The sequence below is a fragment of the Danio rerio genome, chromosome 18 (genome assembly GCF_052040795.2).
Source record: "Danio rerio strain M-AB ecotype USA chromosome 18, GRCz13ab, whole genome shotgun sequence".
NCBI classification, from domain to species: Eukaryota; Metazoa; Chordata; class Actinopteri; order Cypriniformes; family Danionidae; genus Danio; species Danio rerio.
This window is the reverse complement of record NC_141038.1, coordinates 23,410,735-23,432,451: the sequence shown is the minus strand read 5'-3', so window position 1 is coordinate 23,432,451 and position 21,717 is coordinate 23,410,735. Positions and strand designations below refer to the sequence as shown.

The window sequence follows — 21,717 nt, the reverse complement described above, 5'->3', positions numbered from 1 at the left end:
CATGCTTTATTGCAGAGAACAATGGTGTTCTGTAGGAAAATTCAATAGCATTTAAAATAGTATCATTTTAAATGTGAAGTCAACCTCTGTGCATACTTTAGACTTAACATAATATGTTTGATCATATTTAAAAATAACAAATAAAATAAACTTTTTTGGTTAATTGATCATTAATTTTGCATTAATTACATGGAACAGGTCAGAATGCATAACTAATGACATTCAAAGTTCAATTTTCATTTCAACCATTCAATAGTTTGCTGTTGCTACCATTTTTATGAAATCAGCCTCTAAAACTGCATTTTTATTTGTTTAAAAAAACGGTTAAATGTTGTTGAAGATTATCACAGTTTTCTTTTTTGTAAGAAAATTTTAAAAAATCAAATAAAATGGTCACTGTCCCTTTTGATCAAATTTCATGCATCTACGTGGAATACTTTAGAAGAAAACTCTTACTTAATGCTGTGTTCACACCAGACAAGGAACGCGTTAATAAACCATGCTATTCACACGTTAATAGACTCGTGAACATTTTGAGTTTATTCGCTATCGGTTTATTGGCGCGTCAAATTCACTTCAGAGCAGACACAGATTCGCATCATGGGCAGGGCTTCTGTTTGCCCGGTAACTGTAGCTTCGTTGCTAAATGGCTAACATGGATTTTATTGAGAAAAAAAATGTGTTTATGTACTTTATGAAGGCCGAAAAACAGCGTACATTTATTTGAAGCAGTGTCTGAAATTTAACCTAGATGATGGAAGCGTTCACCGGTGCTTCTGACTGAGCCAAGCCCAGTTTGATCAAATGTTGTCGGTGTAGGCAGGAGGATTTTCCCCCGGAACGTCAACAATAGGTGCTATGTCATAATCATGCCCCCACAAGAGCAAGTTCCTGATTGGTTAACGCAGCGCGAATGTCTGCTGAAGTTCAGATTTTTGAACTCGAGCATTTCACGCGAAACATGCGATACACACGTTAAGCGGATCAATCGCGCAAAACACTCAACTCGCACCGCTTCATTGGCTTGAATCTTGTCATTGCGGTGCCTCATTCGCGCATATCGTATCGCAGGATGTCTATTCACATCTTTGCATTAACTTAATATGTAAATCACTCACGATTGATATTTCTTACACTTCTGGTGTGTATATTATACAATATACTATATTGTTGTGTGTATCTACTGAGAACTTGTTTCATTTTCCCTATGGCTGCATTTACACTGCAGACCTTGTGGTCAAATCAGATTTTGTGACTCCAACTTTTTGATGACCTGTTTACACAATCTTTTATAAGTGACTCTTATCCGATTGACTGCATTTACAATGCACACGGCGAAGCTGCAATGACCAGAAAAAAAATAGCGGATACTGACTGACAGCTAATAGTAAGAGTGCTCTTTTCTCCATTCCTGTATTTAATCTGTTCACAGGGTTTTATTTATTTTTTATCCTTTTTAACATGTTGTTTTACAGTAGTTTATGACAGAAAAGTTATTTTTTGGCCACATTCTTTTAGTTTAGTTTTTTTTTTTTAAACCAATAGCCATCTTAATGTAATTTCCATGGTGTGATTTATGCTCGTGATCAGTGTTGGGTAAGTTACTTAAAATTTACACCCAATTCTGCTCGTGAAATTTGCAATAGGTTTGTAGTTTATATTGTTTACGTCAGGGGTCACCAACCCTGTTCCTGGAGAGCTACCTTCCTGCAGATATTAGTTGCAACCCTGACCAAACACACCTGTATGTAATTTTTAAGTGCTGCTTTAGGTACTATTAATTGGTTCAGGTGTGTTTGATCAGGGTTGGGACTGAATTCTGCAGGAAGGTAGCTCTCCAGGAACAGGGTTGGTTACCCATGGTTTACGTGGTGGATGTTACGCTCTTCTCTTTCCCGATAACATGCTTGTGCTGCATGACAATATAACAGTTTTTTTGTTTTAGTATATAAGATTTGTGTGTCTGCTGAAGTGTGTTCTGAAAAGCGTCAGAATTGACGTTATTTGCTACACTTTTTAATGACGTGCGGTTCGAATTGATTGGTGAAAGTCTTATCTGCTTACACTGCAGACATGAGGGCACAGATCCTATTAAAATCAGATGAATTTCCATAAATTATATATATATATATATATATATATATATATATATATATATATATATATATATATATATATATATATTACATTTTTTTTAACATTTTGTTTTACATAGGCAATATCCAATCTGTGTCACATAGGAGAAAAAAAAATCAGAATTGGGTCACTTGAATCATGCAGTGTAAATGAAGGCTTAGTTTCTCTACATTATGTGTGCATATCTGAACTTGTCCAAACCTGTCTGAGAAAGTCTGACTCATCAAATTGTGACAAAATGAATCTGAATATTCAAATAAGGAGGCATGTCTTGTTAATAAGACTTTTGTGGTGCCTTGATTAATACATTTGCTGCTGTTTAGCCTTTTTTTTTAATTATTTATTGTCTCTACCTGTTGTGATTGACAGTGATCATGACGATGAGGTTGCCAGTCTGGCCTCGTCCTCAGGGAACTGCGGCCCTCGCTCCTCTCACAGACTTCCTGTAAAGGACTGGAAAACATCACCCCGTAGCTCCCCTAAGCTCAAGCGGAAGAGCAAGAAAGATGAAGGGTGAGTGAGCTCTCCTATTTACTATGGAAATCTTCTTTATATTAATGTTTATATTCTTTAATGTGGGATCGGTGGAGTCCGTTCTGTCATATAATCTTATTAATCATCTTTGCTTTTCTTCCTTCCCAGAGAGTCCTCGCAATCTAGACAGATTGAAAGCCAGGTAAGTTCGTTGATCCTCTGCATCGCCATCTGAATGCATTTGTATGGCTATAAACCAATCAAAATGCATGAATGCTTGTTTTCTGTCTAGTCAGTGTGACTCATCATATAAATAAAACATTAATGCAGCGGCGACAGAAAACATGAGTAACATGACCAGCTCAGCAGTATGAGTGTTTATACTACTTGAACTGTTTTGCCGTCACTCAAGCATTCCTAGGAGTCCGGTGAGAACTGAATGTGCTATTGTGTCTTCAGATGAGCACAGAGGTGCAGGACGAGCTCCTGCAGATGCTGCGGAGCCAGCAGAGGGAGATCGCAGAGCTCCGACAGAATCAGCTTGATCTTCTGCAGAGAGTCACTAGCCACATGGACGCAGTGCAGAGCTCCATCATGGCTCACATCGAGCATGCCATGTTAGCTCAGCAAGAACAAGAACGTATCCTTCCACTAGAGGGAGACTCTGGCTGGCTTGAACACTATAGCAAATTCAATATGAGCATGAGAAAGATTCAAAGGTGCTAGTCAGAGATAGTATGTATATACATAGACTGTTTCTATGGCCTGCTGTATTTACATTTAGTCATTTAGCAGATACTTTTATCCAAAGCGACTTACAAATGAGGACAAGGAAGCAATTTACACAACTATAAGAGCAACAATGAATAAGTGCTATAGGCAAGTTTCAGGTCTGTAAAGTCTAAGAAGGAAAGTATTAGTAGTATTAGTATTTTATTTTTATTTATTTTTTTGCTGTACATACAGCATTTTTTTTATGCTGTATGTAAGCAAGCCGTCCACTTTCAGGACCGGTGAACATGCTGGTGTAAGTAGTGAACAGACTGATGTATATAACTAGTTATGTATGTGTATGAATAAATATGATATATATTCGATATATAGAGTTATAGATATTTAACGCTTTTATGACCCATCTTGTCTCCGTCAACTATTAATAAATAGTTATAACAAGAACAATTGAAATTAATTTAAAATATAAATTCTATTATTACTCTCCAATGATGTTAATAATAAAAGAATTTAACAAGTACATTGTTATTTTTACAAAAGCCATTTAACTTTTAATTTATCTGACAATAATATTAAGGATTTTTGTGAATACATGTAGTTTTGAGTGTAAGCTAAATTAAAGGGTTAGTTCACCCATAAATAATTCTGTTATAAATTACTCACCCTCAAGTTTTTACAAGTCCCTAAGACCTTTGTTTGTTAGTTTTTTTGTACACACATTTAGATATTTTAGATTAAATCTTAGAGCTTATAGACCGCAATGCTGTCAAATCGATCAAAGTGCAGAAAAAAAAAACATCCTCAAAACACCATATGCCTTCAGTCGGAGTATTATCAAGATATGAGAACTTTTGTATGACAACGTTATTTAACAGTTTCTTTTCTTCTCTCAGTAATGGGGGCTCATTTATAAAATGTAATTAAGTTTTTTTTTTTTGTTTTGTTTTTTTTTAGAAAACTAGCCCTTTAAAATTTCAATCGGTGGTAATTTTTACAGAATATACAGGCTAAATTACAAGTTAAATTCAGTATTAATGGCAGCATAAACTTATTCCCGGCATAAACATTATACTGTGCATTATACTGCATTAGCTCTATACTATTATACTTTACAACAATATCAGTTTAATTAAACGCTAATTGGAAAAATATTTTTTGTGTATCTATAAAACTCAGCACACAATTGCATGCGAGCTGAATATATCCTCATGGGTTTGTTCATCAATATATTTATACACTAATGAATGAGAACTGGTGTCACAGTAGCGCAGTGGGTAGCACGATCGCCTAACAGCAAGAAGGTCGCTGGTTCGAGCCTCGGCTGGGTCAGTTGGCATTTCTGCGAGGAGTTTACATGTTCTCCCAATGTTCGTGTGGGTTTCCTCCAGGTGCTCCGGTTTCCCTCACAAGTCGAAAGACATGCGCTATAGGTGAATTGGGTAAGCTAAAATTGTGTATATAGTGTGTGTTTAAATGACTTTGTATGGATGTTTCCGTTTCCCAGTGATGGGTTGCAGCTAGAAGGGCATCCGCTGCGTAAAACATAAGCTGAATAAGTTGGCGGTTCATTCTGCTGTCTGTGGCGACCCCAGGTTAATAAAGGCACTAGTCTGAAAAGAAAATGAATGAAGGATAACTTTGGATTGGTTAGGCTCATGCAATTTAGTGTTAACTTAACAAGCTGGTGATGCAGAGAGAAGAATGGAGCGAATTTTGGTCGAGGGTCAAAGTCGAAACCAACAGCTCCAGGACCAGCTAGTTCAGCAGCTCGTCCAAACTCTGAACAACAGTCTCTGCAACCGGCTTGAGAAAGTTTTGCGTGAAGAAATGAAGAAAACCGTCCCGCAGAGTAAGTGCTGATGTGATGAACTTTTTTAAGAGCTCAACTTAGCTTTTTTTTCTCACACAGTTCAATACAGCAAAGAACATTCTGTTCTTATTTTGTCTGTGAAATGGTTTAAATGAAGACTTTTATTGATTTGAGGCTTATGCAGAGCTTTGTGACATTATTTCTGTTTTTTGCAGCCATATCGAAGAGTCTCGAACCTGTGACCGGCCAGATGAACAGCACCATTGCTGCCAAGTTAACTGCAGTAGAAGGAGCACTCAAAGAAAACGTCACCAAAGTTGTTAAGTCCAAGGTCAGCGGCTTGTACGAAAATCAACAATTAAGTAGCGCTTTTTTATTGTTATCCAAACCTGATATTAATGCTACTATTTTCCACAAAAAAAAAAAACATTTCTAACTGGAAAGAATGTTTCTGTTAAAGAAATTTTAAAAACCTGGGCAGTCCAAAGAAGTGCAGCAACTTCTGTGCACCAGTGTAGCAGTAAATAATTCATCGCATAGTCTGGAACAAGCACAAACTGAGGAAAACTCTTGTAAGTTTTTGTCCTGTTTTTCTGTTCACAGAACACTACAGATGCCATTGGTCGAGCTGCTGCAGAGGCCATGCAGGGTCCTATTCAGGCAGCCTACAAAGAGACCTTCCAGAGCATTGTCCTGCCTGTGTTTGAGAGAGGCTGTCAGTCCATGTTTCAGCAGATCAATGACAGCTTCAAACAGGGAACCAACGAATGTAAGAACCTTTTCAAGTGAATCAGGGGGCATAAATTCTTAGTATTTTTTAACAAGTTAACATAAAGGTATAACTGCATGATTTGAGTTGCTTTCCATTTATTAAAAATAGGGTTGCATGATATGTAAAAAATCTGACATTGTATTTATATCGCAGAAAAAAACAAAACAATGCAATTTCATCAGATGACTTATAGTATTAATAATAGCTCTATTCTGTAAGAATTAATGTACAGAAATTGAATAATCAAACATAAAATAGCTCTACTTTGCATCTTCATTGTATAAATTAAATATTTTTTCTAAAAGTTTCAACTAGTGCAATTCTAGGTGCCTGAATGCTTTAAACTCTCTTGAAATCCTCATACAGTCACAGGCCTTATTCATTCATTCATTTTCGGCTTAGTCCATTTATTAATCTGGGGTCGCCACAGTGGAATGAACCGCCAACTTATCCAGCATGTTTTTATGCAGCAGATGGCCTTCCAGCCGCAACGCATCTCTGGGAAACATCCACACACACTCATTCACACTCCTACACTGGACAATTTAGCCTACCCAATTCGCCTGTTCCGCATGTCTTTGGACTGTGGGGGTAACCGGAGCACCAGGAGGAAACCCACGCGAACGCAAGGAGAACATGCAAACTCCACACAGAAATGCCAACTGACCCAGCCGAGGCTTAAACCAGCGACCTTATTGCTGTGAGGCGACAGCACTACCTACTGCGCCATTGCATCACTGTCACAGGCCTTAAAAACATGTAAATGATAAACATATGCTCCTTTGTTTATGGTAAAAAATCTCCAATGACTCCTTTCTCTGAACTATAGCTCCTGGTCAAATATAATCCCAATTCAACATTGCAGATTCTGCGATGTGACTTGCGGATGCACACATTGCCCATGATCAATTCCAAGATCAATTCCCGGCTCGAGGTCCTATGCCAATTCGTCCCCTCTTTCTGCTCCTCACACTTTTTATGTCAATTCTCTCTACGGTCCTATTCATAAAAGACAAAAACCCTGAAAAATAATTATCAAAAATAATAATAATATCACACATACAGTAGTAGTTAGTAACTGCACTTTTGTCTGTAGTTTTTTTTTGTCATGTAAGCTAGTGATTTGATGACCTCTTTAACCACCGTGTCCGCAAATTCAAGTTTTTTTGCATTTCATAAAATAACAAAAAAGATGCCATGAGGAACACAATATATTTCACAAAACATTCACTTCAGTTAAGAAATCATTATTTGCTGGAATAACTGTTTTTATTTTCCAACACATCACATGAAAGTATCTGTATATACTAGGGCTGCACAATATATTTTTTTAGCATTGATATAGCAATATTATAATCCGCAATGGTCACATTGCGAGTATATGCAGTGTTGAGTCTGGATTGTAAATTATCATTGTATAAGTGTTTTTTGAGGCCTGTTACTTTTTTGAGGGTTTTAAAAGCATTTAGGCGTAAGAAATTGTACTGTTATTAACTTTGACAAATTAATAACGATAAATTCTATCGAATTGTTTATAAAACAAAGACTTTGCATCATTATTTTACATCTGATTATTCAATTACTCTGTTTAAATAAAACTCTGTTTATTAAATTAGTATCTTTTACTCTTTATTTTTTTAATTTATGTACGCTTGTAGATTTTTATTCTATTTTATGCGCTCACCTACATAATCATCCCAATCAATCTAAAATAAAAAATACTTTCCAAATAGTTATTCAACACATTTAGTTAAAATTTTATTTAAATTGCACAATAAAAATAGCGCAATGTTAGATTTTTTCAATGGACCCTTTTCACAAAACCGTAATGATGCGGTCATAATCTTAAATCCTTGAAAGTTTTTAATATTTAATAAAAATAAAAAATGAACCGCTTGTTCAACAGAATTCCCGCTTATGCGAGGTGTTTCAAATTTACTTTCAGCCCCATTGACGCTGCATTAGATGTTATTCTTTCCTCTGGCTGCCTTTATCAGTCTCACACAATTTTTTTTTTTCCTAAAAGTCTTGATAACACCATCGTAGAGTTTTTCTTACTATTTCAGCAAATAAGATTGTAAAGTTATTTGTTGTACTCTCCCATTCACTGTGCTCCTAGTTCACCCAACCATGATGCCTTTCACTAGTGAGAAACTAGGAAATGTGAAAACAATCTACATCGTGCAGCTCAACTATATGCACAAACATTTGTTTATTTGTTATGACTGTTCTTTATGAATCACGCTTGCTTGAGTGGTTAATCAGGTGATCTGTTTTTTTTATGTATTTGTGATGCATTGTCTAATTATAAAATTTCTAATGTTTTTATTTAAAACAAAAAATATATATATATTTAATCAAAGCTTTTCATTATAATTTATCAGTGGAATCTGGAAAAATCACCCATCTCTAACAATGGACTTCACTACCAATCTGACTTTTTATTGATGTTTGTGCTTGTTTACAGTTATGGAAAAAAGCTGCAGAGCGTATTAATGTATCTGGCAGATTGTTATATGCTCTCAGGCCGGTTGTGCACATCTGTAATGCCAGCTAATTAACAAAACTTCTTTGCGTTAAGTATTTACATTACATTGCTTTACATTCCCCTACAGACATCCAGCAGTTGGAGACGCACATCAAAAACAGGAAACAAAGAGACCAGGATACACGGGATCCTGTCATTGGCCAGTTACAGCAGATGATTGACAGTCTTCAGAGTTCACAAGACCAGCTGGCGTCTACTGTGACGGCCAGCGTTAGCTCTGACGTCCAGCATCAGCTCCACATGATTGTCGGAAAGTAAGGCTTACCACCACCACACACACACACACACACATCACTAATCCTGCTCCATATTTGCCAGAAATCAATGCAAGGAAGGAATGCAGCAATCATACTCTTCCCCCTTGTATGCCTTCCCTTATGGAAAACTTTATAGCATTAATGAAGGAAGCGATTGATTTGGGAGTTCATGCAGAGAAAGCATTTTTTGGTGCTCCGCATTGAGTCGCTTGCAAATGGATTGGCATGTGTGGCACGTTGCCTAATCCCAGGTTTAATTTCTGTCAATAAAGCTTGTTTGTTTTCCACTCACACAATTTCAATATAAAGTTTGTTATATAAAACTCTAAAAGTAGAGAATTTATCACTGTGGTTTTCAAATCAAAACAGATATATTTATACTTTATTTGATTAATATTTTAAGGTTTACCTTGCATTTTTCAAGTCATAATTCTTCAATTTCAGGGGTCAAAACTTGTAAATTAAAAAAATTCTGTATAATGTTCAAAGTAATAAGTTTTATCTGCTATATTTATTAAACGCAGATTTCATCTTAAAACTGATATTTAATTTCAAGAATGTCGTTTCCAAAGCAAAAAGTAGCTGTCTGTAATAAGAGTAGCTGTAAACTATTTCGAGTTCCCAACAGTCTTAAGTACTTGAGTACTTAAGTACTTGAATTTCAGACATGGATTCAAGGCATGTGTTACGACCACAGTCACAACATTAAATGAGGGGAAAACACAAGTGGATCAGTCTAGGGGTTTTATTAATTAAACAATCAAATATAAATAAAGTGTAGGGAGAAAACACAATAAACATAGGCTGAGAACAAAAGGAGCACAACTCCGCGTCTGGACGGCCGCTCAAATCCCTGTCTCTGAATCACTGCAGCGCGAGCTCTTAAATTGCCGACAGTGAATTGTCTGCAGGTGCGGAGAAAATCAACTCTAAATGAAAACACAACCAGCAACAAAACACAAGAGGGCGACAAAGGAACAAATAAATAAATAATAAATACATGGACTTGTAACAGCATGTAAAGTGCTTAAAGGTGCAGTATGTAAGTTTGACACCCAGTGGTGGAACTAGGTATTGTTGTTTAAAACGCACAAGCACAGTTTGCTAGATTGACGACATCAAACGGAGCTTGACTGACTATCGAGCCTAAAGGCTGATTTAAGTTTTGCTAAATAAGAGCAACAGCACACGATAGAAGGAATATTGTTTATACTAAAGGAATTTTTTTGTCCTAACCAATACCTGAAATTTATATTTTAGAAACCTCAGGTACACCTCATGTGCTTTTTCAGAGTTAAATGCTAAAAATGTGAGGTTGAATACCATTTTACATAGAATTTATTGCCATACTACCGAAACCAGCAGCAGACCTTGAATGGAGCTTGAAAATGGAAAAAAACTTTAGAACTGTGACTCAATGTGTGCAAACACATGTCATTGATTTAGCAATTAATAATGTTAAAGTGGTTTAATGTGTATTAATTAGATTGTAAACCTTACCGTTTCATTGAACTGCAGTAAGTGCACTATTCTGTGCTTCTGAATGGCTGTATTTCAATTTCTGTCGTGTTTCGTCTTGTGCAAACAGCCAAATTGCTTATCACTGCAAATCTCCTTACGTAGGGTGTTGTTAAGACAACAGATTACAATGTAACCTGCTCACCTAATGTTTATCTTTGTAATATTTATATTATTTGCTAATTAATAACCTCATGTGGAACTCATTTCGGAGTCTGCTACTGTCCACCAGAGGTTGCATGTTTGGTCGCGGATGCATACTTCAAGAGCCTTTTTGAATGAACGAATAGAATACGCAATTTTTACCAATGGCCACTTTCCACTGAGTGGTTGAGTATGGTACGGGTCACCTTTATCAGGCTTGCATTTCCACTGCTAAAAGGGTACCAATGGTACTCTTTTGGTTGGCTTGGTGTACAACAGAAAGTTTTAGTCAATGTCATTTTTGATCGGAAAATGTCTACAGTAAAGCTGAGCGGGTCTTTCACATATAGGAGAAGCACTTCACACAAAACAGGTGCTTTATAAACAAATACTTCTGTGTAAATGTTTATGACTAACTTTTCTATGAATATAATTTGATTTAACTGCAGATCAATGACAGTGTGAAATCGCCTAGTTTAATGTCTGCAATTATATAAAATAAATACAACATGTATGAACACATAAACGCCCTTGCAGTCTTTGATATGTTACCAACTACACACAACATACATTTAGTCCTTATAATATGCTCCTTTTTTTCCGTCATTTCAAATATAGACGTGAGCGCAAGCAAGAAAGCAAAACTGCTTGCGCTTTAGACTGGCTAGTAAAAAACTTCGGGGCACAGGGTAGAATCTGCTGCTCTTGGCTTTGTGGCTGTTCATCAAAGCAACAACAAGGTTTGTTTAAGCTCGGGTTGACCATGGCTCGTTATTATATGTATATTTATTTTAAACATATGTATATGTATTTAAAACATGGCGCTTCCTTTGTTTTCATTCTGGCTTGTTGTGTGAGCAAATAACTTATCTCTGTAAACCAATAGTGTTCAGCTGCGCGTCTAGTTTCACCTTTTGGTACCCTTTGCAAAGGGTGACCAAAAAGTGGTACGGTTTGCTCTTAGGTACCCTTTGACAGTGGAAACGGCCATAAAAGCGTACCAACCAAACCACTTAGTGGAAACGGGCCACAAGGCAATCCAAGGCGCTGAAATATAATTGTCTAAACTGGCATTGGGCGGGTTAAAGGGACCAAAACAAAGACAGCCATTCTGGCACGGAAAGCACATTTTCAAGTCAGAATATCTGACTTCAGCATTGTTTTACAGATACTTAATGTTCACTTGTCATGTTTCTTGAATTTCTGCCAACATATTGGGGTATTTTTATGCTTTAGATGAGTCAAAAACATACATGCAGCAACTTTAAAAACAAACATCAGTCATTAAAGTGCTTTATTTAAATTTGTTTATGGTGTCATTCCAACAATTATACTGGGCTGCTGTTAAAAACAGAATTAACTTCTTAATAAAAAAATAAATAAATAAATACTAAATTTAAATCTTGTACAAGAAATATGGCAAATGTTACCAATATTGATGACTTATGATGACATGACTTTTTAAAATGGTATAAATTTTTGAAAAATACACATTCAAAACATCATCATTACACTGATATTTTAATGTAAATATTAAGTGTGAAACGTTAAGTACAGTAAGGACTTTTAAGGCACTACATATGGTGGCGATGTGAATTACAAAGCTGATTGATTTGAAATCAATAGTGCTTTAAAACGTCCTTGAGTCTGCAGTTCATCAAAGATTGGAAACCCCATTTAATGCTTGTTTTGAAATTAATAAACCTTTTATTCTGCTTTGGAATTATTTTTTCAGCATAATCATCATTGGCCATCTAAAACACAATCTCTAACAGTCTACCACTACCTAGTGCCTCTGCAGATTCAGAAGTGACAAATATCATTGACAGTTCTTTAAATTATTAAATATTTCATGTAAAAAAGGACTCTTGCCACATGTGTTTAGGCTTTAACTCTGTTTTGTGTCTGCAGTCTGCAGGACTCAATCCTGACGCAGGTGCAGCGTATAGTGAAGGGAGAGGTGAGTTTGGCTATGAAGGAGCAGCAGGCCGCCGTCACCTCCAGTATCATGCAGGCCATGCGCTCGGCCGCAGGAACACCCGTCCCATCCGCACATCTGGACTACCAGGCCCAGCAGGCCAGCATATTACAGCTACTACAGCAGGGCCAGCTTAACGAGGCCTTCCAGCAGGTTAGTTACTCATTTCTAAACATGCAAGTGTGCAATGTTTTTCTTTCAGTTTGTACTTTCACAATTCTGTGATCTAGGGGTGTGCGGTGGTGTTCATTTATAGCAGGGATGTCCGAACTTTGTCCTGGAGGGCTGGTGTCCTAGAGAGTTTAGCTCCAACCCTAATAAAACACACCTGAAGCAGCTAATCAAGCTCTTACTAGATATAAGCTGCGTCCCGAATCGCATACTTATGCACTATTCTATGCCATTTTGTAGTATAAATAATGTAAGTAGTGCGTTCAAACTGAAGACTTTAATAATAATAAGTGCACTTTAATAACCCGGATGATGCACTCATTTAGCCGGTAAAATGAATTATGGAATGATGGACACTTCACGCACTCAACGACCGCAGGTTTGCTCACATAGCGGAAGGGGCGGAGCTATAAGGCAGATATGTTGGATAACTTTTTATTTATTTTGGATGGTAAAAGCAAAATTCTCCCACGAGAGTGATTATAGCGCCTCCTGATGGTTAATGCAGTTATAATCATGGCAGGTATTATTTGATAGTTTGGTCAGTTATTTCACTGATTTGGCAACCATCAAACGTCATCAGGGAAACAGGTTGAATTTCCGCTTAGTAAAAAAACATTAGTGTGCCATTTAGGACAACACTACATACATATACTATCCTGTTGAGTGTAAGTGCATAAGTACATAGTGCATAGTTTATTGTGTGCCATTTGAGACGCAGCTATACTAATCTTCCTGGCAGGTGTGTTGAAGCAAGTTGTAGCTAAACTATGCAGGACACCGGCCCTCCAGGACCGAGTTTGGACAACCCTGGTCATAGCCATGTTTACATCTGCTTATTTTTATGCACATTTTGGATTACCATAAAAATAAAGAAAAAAATAGAGAAAAGTTCTCTATAATGAGTGACTGAATAAATTCCTAGATGCACATCAAAGTCATGAGATTTTTATTTTTCTTAAACTAGACTAACCAATTAACCAGTCTCACTCTATTACCGTTCTATTATGATTCAACGTATTTACTATGGTAGAAAAACGAGACAGTTTGTAGAATTAATTAACTCCTAGCAATTAATGTTTTTTTTATACTCTTTGACAAGGAATAGAAACTGTGTTGTATTAGCAAATGTTTTATATGATAGTGATCCAGGCCATATTCTCCATAAAGAGCTGATGCCCTCTGGCAGGACATATAGGGCACCAGGGTATCAGGTTAAATGGGTATAAATTCTCAATAATGGCACTCTCTAGGGCATTATTAACTCTAATAGGTTTTAAAAAGACACATCATTATTAAATTTAATATGACAAACATTCTTAACAAGAGTTAGAGAGGGTGGGGGGTAGGTGGGAGTATGTACAAAAAAAATCAGCCTAGAGACACCAATGCCACTATCAGTTTTTTTTTTTGGGAAACGTGGGAATTGTGTACTGTATATATGCATTTGTTCATAATATTAGTCATTTGTGTGTTACTATACTTTGTTTTACTTCTAAACTTTTTTATCTCAGGGAGACAATGGAATTAATGATTTTGGAATTTTTGCACTTAATTGTTCTTTGAATAGTCTCATAACTCTAAAAGTATTCACTCACAGCATGATGGGATGTGTTTAGAATTGCCTTATGATTCAAGTTATAAATGCATAAAGCTTTTGTTATACCTTTATAAGATAAACAAGATATGATTTGGTTCTTTATTACAGCACATGATCAATAGCTGTTTTGCTGACTGTAGCGTTAATGTCAGAGTGTGAATATGATGTATTTTTAATGCAAAAGTTCAGCAAGCAAGAAGTTAATATTAAATACAATCTGTTTAAGACCCAATGCAGTTTTACCAATGAAAAGCTGAAGCAGAACATAGCAAATTATTGCTCCTGGATAATTCTGTTTGATTGATTATTTGATTGAGTATTTAATGATCCGTTTAATAGCCAAGTAGTTATCAGCACAAAAATATTTAGTATTGTCATTGGAAACAAGCACGCAAAAAAGTGAGTTATCGTATATTATAAATGTAGCATGCCATGATTGTGATCATGTTGTGGGCTTTTTACCATCATTAAAGGTGATTTAGTTGAATAAACTACTTTTGTGTCACTAACCATTTTCAATACACAATATGATAAAATCATCACAACAATAATATTGATTTCCTCTTTATAACTATTATTTTACTAGCAGTCTGCATTGTTTACATTAACATATATTAAATGTCTATAAAAAATATTAAGTACTGGTTTCTGGAAACATACTGGGTGGTAAATACTGCATAAATACCAGAGGAAATAACTTGGCAAAAAGATTAAAACCACTGCATTAAAGCTGTATGTTGCTGCAAACAGTTTACTTTTTGTGAAATGTCAGCATTTATAAAAACATCCACAAAACTTTCTTTGGAGAGAACTTTTTCGAAAACAAAGACTTTTGGCTCTCTGAGGAATCAGTAATATCTATGGTTTATCTTCAGACGAGTTTTGTTTAAGCAGTATGAATCACTAAGCCTGCAATTGTAGTGTTTGAGAGGAAACATCTTAAAGGGATAGTTCTCCAAAATATAAAAATTATTCACACTCCAGTGGATTCAAATATATGAAAGAAATTTGAATAAACAATATTTTGAAGAATGTTGAAAATGATTAGCATGTAAAAAGGATGAAATTAAGTAGCTACTGGTTTCCAGCATTCTTCAAAATATCATTTGTGTTCAACAGAAGCAGCTCAAACAGGTTTGTAACAAGTGGAGGATGAGTAAATGACATTTTTCATTTTTGGATAAACTCCCTTTAAGTGAAGTGCTGACAGTCAGACTGCAGTAACTGTTATTGGATATACACTTGATTTGCATTCATAATCTGAAAAATTATTACACCAGTTTGCAGTCTTTGTCATTGTGGGATTTAGCAGTGAATCATTCTAATTAGTCTTAAAAAATGACCCTTACTGTTAATGCATTCAAGCCTTTATAGGAATATAATTCCGTTAAGGCAAATGCTGGTGTTTGGATAATTGCTATGGATGATGTGAATTTCATCATCAGTTCATTAAGAACTTAATCTTTTTATGCTGCCCAAATATTATTACACAATGTCACATCAGGTATTCTGTATAAAACTGTGCATTTGCACATACACTTACTGGCCACTTTATTAGGTACACTGCTTCAACTGTCCAACTGCTCGTTATGCAAATTTCTGATCAGCCAATCACATGACATCATCTCAATGCATTTAGGCATGTAGACATGGTCAAGACGATCTGCTGCAGTTCGAACCGAGCATCAGAATGGGGAAGAAAGGTGATTTAAGTGACTATGAACGTGACATGGCTGTTGGTGCTAGACTATCTGGTCTGAGTATTTCCGAAACTGCTTATCTACTGGGATTTTCACGCACAACTAGGGCTGCTCGAATTTGGGAAAAATCATAGTCACAATTATTTTGGTCGTAATTGTAATCACGATTATTCAAAACGATTACTGTTAAAGTCAAAATTATTAGCGCTCCTGAGAATTTTTAAAAAATAAATATTTCCCAAATGATGTTTAACAGAGCAAGGAATTTAACAGTATTTCCTCCAACATTTTTTCTTCTGGAGAAAGGCTCTTTTTATTTTTATTTTGGCTGGAATAAAAGCAGGTTTAAATATTTTGAAACCCATTTTAAAGTCTATATTATTAGCCCCCTTAATCAATATATTTTTTGATTGTCTTCAGAAGAAACTACTGCTATATAATGACCTGCCTAATTACACTAATTAAGCCTTTAAATCACACTTTGAATCAGAATGCATGCATTTTGAAAAATATCTAGTCAAATATTATGTGATGTCATCGACAAAGTTAAAATAAATCAGTTATTAGAAATGAGTTAAAACTATTATGTTCAGAAATCTTCTTTCCATTAAACAGAAATTGGGGGTAAAAGGGTTGCTAATATTCAGGAGGGCTAATAATTCTGACTTGAACTGTACATATACAGTTATTTTCCACCCTGCAAAGGAAAGAGAAATAAATACAATAGAATAAAAATATAAAACAAACTGCTTTAAGCATATTCACTGTAAGAAAAACATTTTAGCTACAAAAGTACTTTAGTCAAGAGCAGAGTGTTCTCCATTTGCTGTATGATTAATAATCATAAAAACAGGCGGCAGCAGGATTATCGCGCACTGTCTCTTTAATAGTTTCTCTTTCGCGGGTCCTTTGATTCTCAACTAGTTTGTTTATTACACAAATGAGGGTTAATATGAATAATCACTAAACACCGCGTTTTGACACCTATTTGACCATTAAAGCGATCACGTTAAGATGACTTAAGATGTGTGCGCACTCCTTGTCTCAGTGTGCGAGTGAGACCGAATGCTGACTGCATGCTTCTGTACTGTGTGTGCGTGGCACACAGAATCATGCGGTCTTTCGCGCTTTTAAGAGCAACACGTGTACAACTGGAAAGAAGGCGGTAAATTATGCAATAATCGATAATCTCGATTAATGATTTTTCATAATCGTTAGAAGCCAAAATCGAAATTGGATTTTCGATTAATTGCTCAGCCCTACGCACAACCATTTCTAGGGTTTACAGAGAATGGTCAGAAAAAGAGAAAATGTCCAGTGAGTGGCCGTTCTGTGGGCGTAAATGCCTTGTTGATGTCAGAGGAGAATGGCCAGACTGGTTCCAGCTGATAGAAAGGCAACAGTAACTTAAATAACCACTTGTTACAACCAAGGTAGAAGAGCATCTAAACGCACAACACGTCAAACCTTGAGGCAGATGGACTACAGCAGCAGAACAGTGCCTAATCTGATAAGTCTCTATTTTGTGAGTCTCTAGCTGTGACATTTAGATGGTAGGGTCAGAATTTGGCATCAGCAACATGAAAGCATGGATCCTTCCTGCCTTGTATCAATGGTTCAGGCTGGTGGTGGTGGTGTAATAGTGTGGAGAGGATATTTTCTTGGCACACTTTGGGCTCATTAGTACCAATTGAGCATCATGTCTACGCTACAATCTACTTGAGTATAGTTCCTGACCATGTCCTCCATCCCTTTATGACCACAGCGTGGCCATCTACTGATGGCTACTTCCAGTTGGATAATGCGCCATGACATAAAGTGCAAATCATCTCAGACTTCTTTCTTGAACATGACATTGAGTTTGCTGTACTTAAATGGCCTTCACAGTCACCAGATCCTCAATCCATTAGAGCTCCTTCAAGATGTGGTGAAACAGGAGATTCGTATCATGGAAGTGCAGCTGACAAATCTGCAGCAACTGCGTGATGCTTTCATGTCAACATGGACCTAAATCTCTGAGGATAATTTCCAGTGCCTTGTTGAATTTAAACCACAAAGGTTTAAGGTAGTTCTGAAGGCAAAAGTGGGCCCAACACAGTACTAGGAAGGTGTACCTAATAAAGTGGCCGGTGAGTGTAATTTGTAGCATGCTATTAAGATGCGTTGTCTATCCAGTCACAACACTAAGTGTATAAGTATGAATTGTTTTGAGCTTGTTCACTTTTGACCACATTCAGACTTCAATGCATTTGAGCATATTACTCTGGTAGTGCGAACGCACATGTCGTTGTGTTCGAACAGCCGCTTAATAAAAAGTTTTCAGAAACAGTTTTGTGAATGTTTTATTTCATAGGTATAGTCTTTAAACGTTGTGTATGTTGCATGTGTTGGATGATCTGTCTTTCACATGTACAATTCCTAATTCTTTGCACAATGATTTAAAGATATTCTAAAATATTTGTTAAGAGGATTTCATTAAAAACAAACATGTATATAAACCTCAAACCTGTAAAATAAAAGGAAGTGTGTAGTTCTAATAGGAAATAAAATAAATGATCTGTAATTTCATTAGTCAATACGTAAAGTAGCTCATTCATAAAGTGTCATTCATTGATCTGTTACGTTTTCACATTATTAGAAATATAATATAATGCTCTCATAAAAAGTCAAAAGTGGCCAAAAAAAAGACCCATTTAAACACTAGGTGTGATCTGTAATGTGTCTCCTTTGTCCACTTGTTATTGGATCGATGAAAACACATCCAGGTGCGAACAGGACCCAAGACATAACTGATATGTGTTTTTTCTAACTGCTGTTGTTTTATTCTCGACAGGCTTTATCCGCAGCAGACCTGAATCTGGTCCTATACGTGTGCGAGACCATCGACTCCCAACAAGTGTTCGGCCAGCAGCCCTGTCCACTCCACCAGGCCGTCCTTCTGTCCCTCATCCAGCAGCTCTCCACCAACCTGAGCACGCGCACAGAACTCAAGATCAGGTTTGTTCAGCTCTTTCGGTCACACTGCATTTGTCCTTTATTCAGGAGTTAGCTTCAATGAGTATGCAGAAACATGCATGGCACTGCTTTCAATCATTTAAACGCTTAAGTATTTATTTATAGTCTTCTGTATGTCGTACGCGATCAAGGTCAAAGTGCGGTTTGATATCACACAGCATTAATGCATTAAGACTCAAAACGTCATCCCGTTCTCCTCTCAAATTCCTCTGTGGATGACCTTGCGTTGAAGGGGACGCGGCAGTGCTGCATTGGGCTGCGGTTATTAAAGCGCTGGGCTGCATTAGAGTCCTCTGCTGGGGAAAAGGGACCAACTCCTGTGAATCACAGAGTAATGCGCTGCCAAGTCCCTTTACTGCTATAAACCGCTCTGTGTCTGCCAGTGCTGTCTCTGAGCTCAAATACTAGTGTTTCATACTGGCCATATGCGCACGGACATCACCATCTGTATGGCTGTCATACTGTAGTTCTGCCAGAACATAAGGATGCTATTTTATATTAGGGAAACAAATGGTGGAGCTTTGGTCTCTCTCTCTCTCTCTATATATATAGTGGCTGAAGTGATGTTTATGGCAGACTAAACTTTTTTTTGTGACTAAGAATATCTAATTAATTCATATTAGGAGGATTATTAATAAATGAAAAGTTTGAATTTGTTTTTGTTTTCATCTACATTCAATTATGAGTCTTTCTTTTAGAAAAATATTTGCAAGAAATGTTTTTTAGCAGTAAATTGGCTCTGAAAATGAGTAATGATATGAGAAATTCTGCTTCGGTATGACAGGACTTCATATTAATATAAAAACGATTATTTTAAAATTGTAATGTTGAATAATTTGAGCTTATATCTGTGTTTTTATGAGCTTTCCAAAAACAAATAATAAATAATTCAAATCTTTTGATGAGTAGTGTATAAAAACTTAAATTATAAATAAATTAAATTAAATTAGTTTTTCATTTGTTTTTAATTTAGCATAGTAACTATTTTCAAGTTTGATGATAATCACAATGCATTTACATGAGCAGCATATCAGTGTACTAGTGATAAATCAATTCTTACGTGATATGAAAAGAGTATAAATGCTGGAAATTCAGCTTTGCCACTACAGGAAGAAATTAATAAAAATATTTTTAATTAGTTTTTCATTGTTACTTTATATGGCCGCAACTAACGATTATTTTAAAGCTTTCTAATATTTTTTTTAATTAATCAATGAATTGGATTTAAAAACAAAAAAACAAGAAAAGTATTAATTTCCAACCCTTTATTCAAAAACAGAACTATAATCTTTAGAAATTGCACAAACATGTTGCTCCTTAAACATCCCTGAGGTGTTATAAATATATATATATATATATATATATATATATATATATATATATATATATATATATATATATATATATATATATATATATATATATATATATATATATATATATATATAAAAAACTAAGTAGTGTTGTCCTGTTTTTAATCCAAATATATATATATAAAAAATCTTAAATGAAGATGCATACTAGACAAATTAAGTAGCATAAGAAATTGTCTTGTTTTCTGAAAATACAGCACAATTAAGTGATTGGCTTAAAACAAGCAAAAATGCTGGTGGTATATGGGGTTAATTTGGGGTAAGAAAAATCATCTTAATGATATATAATCACAAACAGAAGTTTTAAGCGTCACTTAATTTTCTCAAACCTTTTTTCTTGTCTAGTAATCTTGATTTAAGAGTTTTATATATTTGGACTGGAAATGAGACAAAATGACTAAGAAAGAACTTTTCTGCAGTGTAGCTATACATGATAACCGATGGAAAAATGAATGATCCAAAAAAGACAAAGAAGACACATGTGAAAATAGACAAAAAAGACTGAGTAAAAACATGTCTTTGGTCTTGCAATGCAAAGTAACTATACCACCGCTGCTTTACTACTGTTAACAAATTTCAGAAATATTCCATCTGCCCCCTGGGAGTGATTTTTATTAAATTTTTTTATTTTAATATTATTATTATTATTTTTGACTACCATTATTTTAGAACGTTCAGCCTAAATATTTCAATGATGACTAGTTACATTTGTCACATGACACACCACAGCCACAAGAGCACTGAATGACAGATGTATCGCTTTTATTTATTTTTTTCCTTTTTATTCAACATTCACACGCTTGCTCATCGTGTCATCAACTACCTGATATTCCAATTCACATAATCGTGCAAGTAAGGGTTTTGTGTTGTTTAAAAGATGGTATAAATAACCTTGATCGTGATCTATAACGTTAAATAAGCTTCGCCATGTTTACTTGTAGCCGTGCGTAAGCCTCATTCATAAAAGCAGAACAAGCAGTATTCAGCACGTAAATTTACCAATTACTCCCAAAATGCCTGCAAGTGGCTGGTGAACTTGGAAAAGAGTAGATTGACTTTTATAGTTACTTTAACTACGTGTATCTGAAATGAATAAAACACATCAGCAAATTGTATTTGAATGGATTGTTAGACTTCCCATAGACTTTCTTGTGTGTTTTAAAAACTTGAAACGTGGTGTTTTACTAGTACTTGTGTGTATTTACTCTCTAAAACAAAATATAAGCATTAGGTGGTTAAAAAAAACTGCATAATTGTGATATGGCAAGTCTTTCTCTGGCTCAGCGCCATCCAACATGCCAAAGCTCAGTTTGAATTTTTCAGTAGCCGTTCTAAGGGTTACTCCACCGCTCTAAGTGTTAAGGAGCTAACACTCCACTAACACTGTCAGACTTGTCAAGCTGGATAACGAAACACCAGAACCAGGGACAATACATTCCTCACTTCAAAACTGAACAAAAGTAGGATTCTGCAGCGATTTACCCTGCTG

At 35.8% G+C, this 21,717-nt stretch overlaps 1 protein-coding gene across 6 annotated transcripts in view; it reads left to right on the top strand.

The window, feature by feature from the left end:
* The window catches only part of edc4 (enhancer of mRNA decapping 4), a 49,012-nt gene that overhangs the window by 17,756 nt on the left and 9,539 nt on the right, over window positions 1–21,717 (top strand). For 4 of the 6 annotated variants that reach the window (NM_001045085.1, XM_087292329.1, XM_087292330.1 and 1 more), the window contains 9 exon segments: window positions 2,506–2,649; window positions 2,779–2,812; window positions 3,070–3,250; window positions 5,036–5,191; window positions 5,368–5,483; window positions 5,756–5,921; window positions 8,540–8,726; window positions 12,303–12,522; window positions 18,674–18,837. In NM_001045085.1, coding sequence (NP_001038550.1) covers window positions 2,506–2,649; window positions 2,779–2,812; window positions 3,070–3,250; window positions 5,036–5,191; window positions 5,368–5,483; window positions 5,756–5,921; window positions 8,540–8,726; window positions 12,303–12,522; window positions 18,674–18,837 — 1,368 coding nt within the window. 6 annotated transcript variants of the gene reach the window in all.